This window comes from Myotis lucifugus, unplaced genomic scaffold (genome assembly GCF_000147115.1).
Source record: "Myotis lucifugus unplaced genomic scaffold, Myoluc2.0 scaffold_27, whole genome shotgun sequence".
Lineage (NCBI taxonomy): Eukaryota > Metazoa > Chordata > Mammalia > Chiroptera > Vespertilionidae > Myotis > Myotis lucifugus.
The window spans coordinates 9,295,341-9,303,942 of NW_005871075.1; the positions used below are offsets into that span (position 1 = coordinate 9,295,341).

The 8,602-nt window shown below is 47.3% G+C and overlaps 1 protein-coding gene across 1 annotated transcript; it reads left to right on the plus strand.

The window, feature by feature from the left end:
• The first annotated feature begins 1,198 nt into the window (after positions 1–1,198).
• On the plus strand, positions 1,199–3,713 carry MSC (musculin). The gene is made up of 2 exons (XM_006086363.3): positions 1,199–1,720; positions 2,552–3,713. Exons 1-2 carry the CDS (start codon positions 1,199–1,201, stop codon positions 2,636–2,638), a joined length of 609 nt encoding a protein of 202 aa, XP_006086425.1. The 3' UTR covers positions 2,639–3,713.
• Positions 3,714–8,602: the final 4,889 nt, after the last annotated feature.

Below are 8,602 nucleotides of genomic sequence, written 5' to 3' on the forward strand. Positions count from 1 at the left end.
GGGGATGAGGGGCAGGGTGTTTAATTTTTGGTTGGTGTGGGTCAGGGTAATTCTGGGGGCTGTTTTGATGTTTTTTACTTTGAATGGTTGTGCTGACTTAGCATTCAGCATCCAGGAGCGCACTCTTCCATACACAACCTAAACAGTAATCGCTTCCCTAGACTATAATTCATCTCTGCATTGCATTATAACAACAAAATCACGCACGGAACTCTCAAGACTAGAAAGGTGGGGAGACGACTGGAATATGGAGGAGCCAGGGATTTCAACCATGGATTTTGAGGCCATTTCTACTTACCAACCTGGTTATTAGGGGTCCTTTACTTAATATCTGTCCCCGCAGTTTAACTTCAAGTTCTGCAAAGTGGAGATAATAACATTTAAGTCATAGATGTTTGGAAATGAAACAAACCACTGTAGATAAGGGTGCTTTGTAGATCATAAAGCGATGTCAAAGGAAAAGGAGGAGGAAAGGGAGAGGTAGCTTTTGGATTGTTCGGTGTTGTTTTGCTTTTATTCTTTTGCTGGGCAACGCTTGGATAGACAAATCATATGACTGATGAACTTGGAAAACAGTGTTTTAAACAGTGCTTTGCTGAGAAAGACGGATCGATCCTGACGTTTCTAAGTGTGTGGCAACCTTCGAGATCGCTAAGATAAATTGGGGTGGGAGTGGGATGCTTATGGTCAAGGTCCCCTCCTTCACTTGCCCAACACACACACTTACTTATCTCACACTGACCATCTAAGGGTCCCTTGGGCCCCAGGGCCCAATCTCGGTTTAGCGAAGACTTCCCCTTCCCCGCCCCTACCAGCAGATTCCCTGCGCTCAGAAAAGCGGTCCCCACCCCTTCCACGCCCCCGCCCCACCTTCCTCCCCCCCTTTCCCCCGCGCCCTCTCATTTTGGCCAGGGGTGGTTTGTTCCGAGCAGTACAGATAAATAGTCCTGTCAAAAGGCGCAGCTCGCGGGTGTGCGGACCGAGCCAGGGCCCGGCGCCGACTTCTCGGCCGCGTGCTCTCCGCTCTCCGGAGTTAGCGGCAGGACTTACTCCGGCGACTCCGCTCTTCGGGACCCAGGTATCTGGTCCTCCTCGGAGTTCGGCCCGGACCCCGACTCCGCGAAGGAGAACAAGGCGGAGGCCTGAAGACTGGCCCGGGGGAGGAAGGCGGGCGCGCGTGGGCGTGGGGGGCGCAGCGATGTCCACCGGCTCGGTGAGCGACCCGGAGGACATGGAGTTGCGGGGGCTGCAGCGGGGGCTGCAGCGGGGGTACCCGGTCCCCGCCTCCAAGAGGCCGCCCCTCCGCGGTGCCGAGCGCGGCTACATCTCTCCCAGTGACAACTCGTCGGCGGAGGAGGAAGACCCCGAAGGCGAGGAGGAGCCGTGCGCGCTGGGCGCGGCGGGCAGCGCCAGAGGCTGCAAGAGAAAGCGGCCCGGGGCAGCGGGGAGCAGCGGTGGCAAGAAGCCCCTCCCGCCCAAGGGCTCGGCCGCCGAGTGCAAGCAGTCGCAGCGGAACGCGGCCAACGCCCGAGAGCGCGCCCGGATGCGCGTGCTGAGCAAAGCCTTCTCCAGGCTCAAAACCAGCCTGCCCTGGGTGCCCCCCGACACCAAGCTCTCCAAGCTGGACACGCTCCGGCTGGCTTCCAGCTACATCGCGCACCTGCGGCAGCTGCTGCAAGAGGACCGCTACGAGAACGGCTACGTGCACCCGGTGAACCTGGTAGGGGCGCCGCGCTGGGAGATGCCAAGGGCGCTCCCTGCGAGCTGGGCGGAGTCAGCCCGCTGGGAAGAACCCCAAAGAAGGGTTCTAGTGCGGGTGGTGAGGACGCCAGGTTAGTTTCTCCCCAAAGCACGGGAGGAGCCAGCCATCTTCCTGGAGAAGAACCGCCGCCCTCTGGGTTCGCATCATTCTGATCCGTGTACGCGGTGCTTGGCCCAGTGACTACTGTTGGCTGATATCCTACTTACGGGGTGAATCTGGGTTCTTTGCAGAGGAAATGGCAAATCTCCCTCCTCGCGCAACTTTTTCCAGCTAAGAGTCTGACAGGTTTGATCGAACAAGCCCTACTTTCTGAAAAGAAGGAGGGAAGGCCGAGCTTTATTAAAAAGGCTTTGGATTTTTTAATTCTTGAAGAATAGCAGAAGTTTCCCCCAAAGGGATCTGTCTGGAAAGTCCCTCTCTGACCTGCCAACTCTGGCTTGAGAGCGGAGGGCTGATGGTGTGTGTGTGTGTGTGTGTGTGTGTGTGTGTGTGTTGGAGGAAGGGGATTACATGACGATTACATGACAAAATTCCTGATTCCTTCAAGTTTCACTGAATGATGGGGAGGGCATAGTCAGCAGGAAGCATGGATGGACCCCCTTCACATCTTACACAATCAGAGTCCGGTAAATTTTAAATTCTAGTTTAGAGAGAAGACAGGCACATTCCAGAGCGCTGAGAAGTCTGAGCTACTCAGAACCAGGACTCTCACAGGTCCGCTTAGCTGAGCAGTTTCGGTTTGAGATTGCCGTTTCTCCTCGTATATCTGACGCTCTTTTGATTTTACAGACGTGGCCGTTTGTGGTCTCGGGGCGACCCGACTCTGACACCAAAGAAGTTTCAGCTGCCAGCAGACTCTGTGGGACCACCGCTTAGGTCGAACTTGAACGCCATGGGTTACTGATTAAGCGCCTGCGTTTGGGGGCCACGGAGAGAAGGGAGACTACGTGAGAACCCCCAGAGAATGGGGGGGAGTTCCATTGGATTCTCCTAGACACCCCCCACTCCGAATTTTCAACACAAGTGGCGGGCGCGAGGGGGCAGAGCCCTAGAGTTGGCGGCGTTGCTGTCGTGTCGCGGGGCGCCCAAGGCACCGGCTCCAGCGGAGGACCTGGGCGAGGACACTTCACCTCTCCAGGAAGCGCTTGCTCCGGTCTCAGATCCGACCTCCGGCTCCAGCAGTGCAGACCCTCACGCTGCCGTCAGAGCCCAGCGCCGAGCCCCCTGGGGTCAGTTTCCGAGCTGAGCCATATATGTATTTATATATATGCATCACACCTGACGGCACTGCTCTGCGCAGCCCGGCCTTTACCATTAGACTGGTTAGGACGCTCTCTCCGTGACAATCGGCTTCAAAGACAGGAATCTTCGCGTGAGACCCACATCGGGCAGGTTTTTAAGTTGCAAAGAGAGGAGAGTGAATTCCTGGGTGGGCTTAGTATCCCACAGGGCGGAGCCCTCCAGGAGGAAAGACCAGTGGGTGCCCTCTCTCTGTCCCAGAAGCGGGAGCAGTCTGAGAACACCTGAGCCTTTTGGCCCCAGTGCTCCCCGCAGTTAGGCCTCCGTGCTGCGGGCAGACCCCTCACTCCTGCAGGCTCCCTACCCTTCCTAACCAGGCTTAGGTCTATCCTGTCCCCTCCTAGGGGTGATCCACCCCCTCCTGACCTCTCCAGGCTCCTGTCCTTCAGGCTTTCCTCTACCCCCTCCTCCCACACCTCCTTGCAGAGTCCCCTTCCACTCCTGACTGTCCCTACCTGTCCCCCACCCCCTCCCCCTGCTCGCCCAGCAAGGGTCACCCCTCCTCCAACACCATCTCCCTGGCCCACTTTCTTCCTCCCTCCTGGCACTGAGCCTGTTTGGTACCTAATGACCCTGCTCAGGGGGAACAAACCGCTGCTGGAGGCTGCAGGACCACAGTTAATTAACAAATGTAAATAAGTTTATTTTTTTATGAATAATAAAACACATTGTGAAAAGCGAGTGTCCTGGCATTAGCATGTGGTCTTTACTGAGTCTGGTCTGGAAGTTAACTTGAATTTGGCCTCCTGGCCCTGGACAGGGATTGGGTCATTGTCCTCAGAGTGGTGGTGATCACATTTGTTCACTGCATTTCCAAATGTCATTCTCATTAATTTCTGATTCTGTTTCTTCTTGAGGTGGGGTTACTGGAAGGCAAGAATTGGAGGCTTATGGGGCCAAAGTGTGTTGAAAGGTATATGCTCTTCAAAATAATATAGGTGCCGGTCTCTTTTACACACACACACACACACACACACACACACACACACGAATCTTTCTCCAGCCTGAAACACACTCCAATGCTTACAATTGCAAGAAGTTCAAAAACCCCTTACAGCCCACATACTGGAGTGGGGAAGGTCTTAGTCTAATTGGCAAAGTAAAACTATAATACAAGACACCAATGTGTATTTCAGTAGAATTTCCTTGTTTTCAAATAATGTTTACATAACACTTTTTAGGTACACCATCTCAATTTCCTGGTTACTTCCATTTTTCACTGCAATCTGCAGGAGGTAATAACTTAGGAAACCCACCATACACTTTTTTAAATGCTGGTCTTTTTAAAGTGACATTCTCTTTGTAAAAAATTTAGAAAAGTGTAAAGGATAAACCTGCCTAAATAATTGCCCAGTTTGGGGGTAGCCTTTGTTTAATAACATTGCGAGTCAGTTTTCTTGACCAAGGGGAGCCCTACAGCTGGAGTGGAAGAGGTGAGAGCGAGGTGGGGAACATGACTTCCTGTTGTGAACTGAACTAACCCCAAACTCTGGAAAAGGGCTCTCTGACACCAAGTTCCTGGGCTTTTGTTTATACCCCGGAGGATTGCAGCCCTCCTCCCGCCTGCTCTCATCCTCTAAAGCTGGGCTCAGGGTTTACATTAGCCGGTTTCTGTGGCATCAGGGTCTCTCTGGAAAAAAACAAAAACAAAGCAAAAAAACAAAAACTCAGGAGTAGCTAATGACAGGAAACCCTAGTTTAGTCAAAGGCACTTTAGCTGGCCTTAAGTTCTGGGTGGCCCATTTCTTGGCTGTGGGGTGTCTGCTGGAGGCAAGCTTTGAGTCAAGGTCTTTTCCAAAGCTTCCAGCAAATGAGGTCCTTTGCAAGGAGGAGGCAGCATAGCAGTAGGTTAAGATGAGCCTAAATGTCTAAAGAACCCAGCTTGAAGTCCCAGCTCTGCTCCCCCATAGACTAGTCACCATATGCAACCACTCGAAGCCTCAGTTTCCCCCAGTGCCTACCTAGGAAGACTGTTGCTAGGAAAAAAAAATGTGCCAACAATACTTAAGCCACCCTTCTAAAAGGCAATAAGCAGCACCCTAAATGCTGACCACTGAAGGGAAAGGGTGGGGGGCATGTGTTGGCACAAGGGAACTTTCTAAAAGGTAGGACATTGCAGGAATCTAATCCAAGACTGAGTCTGGTTTTGAGATGCGTCCCACAAAAGCAAAAACAAAGAAAAGACAGGCTATATTTGTAGTGAATACAGATAAGAATAAACAAGGAAATATTAAGGCAAATCCTCATAAATAAAATATTTAAAATATTTGTTTCTATAATTATATTCTCTCAACATACTTTAGGGGTAAACTCTGGTTTTCTATCCCTACTCCACTCCCATCCCCCCGCCACACACACACATTAAGGTGGTACTATTCACTGACCCACAGGTACCGTGCTGTACCCTGCAAGCTCATTGCTATTGCCACTTTATAATCCTATAATTTATAGAGAAGAAAAAACTTTCTCAAGAATTGTTTGCTTCATGGTTTCTGTAAAAAGTCCGATGCCAATATGTTATTATGTTATTTAAAAAAGAATAAGAAAGAAAGAAAGAGGCCAATTTTTAGTAAGTCCATTAAATAGTGTAAATTGCTCAAGTTTCTGGGTAGCGGTTGCTGTTAGGAGAGGCCTTAAGCACCTTGGATGAGTCTTTTTCCTTATTTCTTCTTTTTAAATTATAGTTTAGGCTCAATATTATTTTGTATTAGTTTCAGGTACACAGGCTAGTGGTTAGACAAGCACATAATTTACAAAGTGTTCCCTGCTATTTCCATTACTCACCTGGCATCATACACAGTTGTCATAATATCATCTATAATAATAAAAGGATAATATGCTAATTAGACCTGACGTCTTCCGGACATCCTTTCTAACAAAGCCGGGACTGTAGGGAAGCCAGCCTGGGTCCCAGGTGCCTGCGGGTGGCTGGAGGAAGGAAGACCCGGGTCCCGGGTGCCGGAGGCAAGCCGATGCTGGCAGCCGGGGGAAGGAAGGCCTACTCTTGCACGAATTTTCGTGCATTGGGCCTCTAGTTGACTATATTTCCCATGCTGTACTTTACATCCCTTGACTATTTTGTAACTATCAATCTGTACTTCTTAGTCTCTTCACCTTTCTCATCCAATCCCCTTGAGCCAGTCTTTTCTTGATCTACCAAGACTATCTTGAGCTCTGAGTAGTAAAAAGGTACCCTAAAGCCTTCCTTACATTTTCCCCCTTCATAATTTTTCTTTAGGAATTTGGGCTGGAGAAATAGAAACTGGGACTGGGGAACAGAAGGGGTAAGAGAAAAAGAGACATAAGCTTGTCCTTAGGTTTATCTCAATTTGATTATACTTTTGTGAGTGAAAAGTGGAGGGAGGAGGGAGTCTAAGAAATATAATGTAAAAAGTACTGAAAAACAAATAAAATGAGTAAATTGAAAAATACTCCTCAGGGGGCTTTTTGAGGGACCAAAGCCTTTTCATTAGTAATACTGACTCAACCAAAAAGAACAAAAATCCCCTTTCACAGACTCTTCCTAAGATGAATGTTTGAAAAGAAATGCTTTCGGCACTGTAATTTTGAAACATTTAGGTGTTTCTCTTGGGGGTGGAGGTTGAATTGGTTTTGTGCATATTTTTTTCTGAGCTTCAACTTCACTTTAGTGTACTGGCTCCTTCAGGGGACAGTGAGACAATGACCATTACAAGTTACAAAGCAGATGTTTTTAACAGCCACAGTTCCCATCTCCTCCATCCCCGTAATAAATGCATTTAAAAAAAAAAGACATCACCTCTCTATAAAAAAGAACTAAGTGGAACACATCAGATTTTAATAGGCATAGGTAAATAGTTTGGCTAGTACTCCTGAAATTTTTAAAACAATAACTGAGAAAGTCGTTTTAGTGATGTGTGGAAGGGCAACAAACAGGGAAATTCATAACTGACTTCCCACTGCTAATTCTAGGAAAATTCGCTAGGAGGCATGGGATGGCTCCCTTTGGAACTGAGCACCTGGCTACTCTCCTTTCCCTGGCGCTTCTGTTTACCCACCAAAGGGTGGCCAGCGTGCTTACTGTCTGTACTCACCACTCACCCTTCATCTCCTTTTCTATTCTGTTCTGCTCTTTGTGTTGTTTTCTCTCTCCCACAACTGTGAAAATTGGTCCCTAGAATTCCTTGGAATCCATGACTCTAAGAAGGTCTAGAAAGTGGCCAGAACCTGCAATCTCCGTATATTGTGTAAGCACAGTTAGCAGTAAGGTGTTAGTCATCTTGAATGACCTCAGCCCTTGTCTGTCCTGCCAGCACCTTGCGGTAAAGAGGGTCATGGAGCGATTATGAGCAGGGGCTCTGGGTTTGGTGCAAATCCGGTACCTGTACTGACTACTACTGTGGGCAGAAGTGAGGATGGGTGGAGAGCAAGGCGCCAGAGGCTTTTATCTTTTACTTTTCTTTCTTTGTTAAAGGAGTTTATGTGTTATTTTTGGATTTTTTAAAAACTCATATTATTTTTAAAAGATTGCAAGCTGCCACGTCAGATGTAGCTGGTTCCAGTCTAGTCCCCCCATTTCCTAAGTCTGTAACTTCAGGGACTAGCTCTCCACTATGAGACAAGAACATACATCCTACCTCACAGACTGATCTAAATAGATTAAATGAGATCATTCTGTTAGTGTAGGCACTTTGGAAATGCTCCATAGATGCTAATTTATAAAATTGTAGTCTTGATTTTCTTTCCTTTCCTTTGACCAAAGTTCAGGGGTCCTTAATCCTTACCTGTCTACCTGCCCCATCATTCCCCTTTGCCACTTTTATTACCTTGCTCTTTTATGCCACATCTAATTTCCTTATATTGATTTTTTTAACCAAGGAAAACTTTCATTTAATTTCCTCTTAAAAAGTGAAGATCATAGCACTCAACATCAAAAATTATCCATGGGATAAAAAGCAAACTCATTTAGGAGTGCAAGACAGACCAATGGATTTTGATGTAACAGTACAAAAAGTTCATTGCTATGATTTGATTCCACAGTGCAGCCAACCTTTCAGAAACTGTACTTGTGGAGTCCTGGTCTAGTATGGAAGAATATCCACAATTACTTGAAATGACCATGAAAACACTTCTTCCCTGTTCAACTTCATATCTGGGTGAGGCTGAATTTTCTTCATTCACTTTCACCAAAATAACAGGTCACAACAGATTGATGTAAAAAGCTTAAATGAGAATCCAGCTATTTTCTATTTACATTAATATAAGTCGATGCCACTCTTCCCATTAAAATGTTTTGGAAAACATAGTTTTTTTTTTCTTTTAAAAAATATGCTATTTACATTCACTATAGTTACTTTATTAGTATTTTTTAAATGAATTAACAAATGTTTACTCACAGGTTTGATTTTAAATCCAGTAAATATCAACAGATAAAGTCATATAAATGGAAGCTTTTCAGGGTCTTAAATAATTTTTAAAAGTATAAAGAGTCAAGAGACGAGAAAATGTCTGAGAACCTCTGGCTTAGATATCTTTCAGGGCCCTTTTCATGGATACGATTCC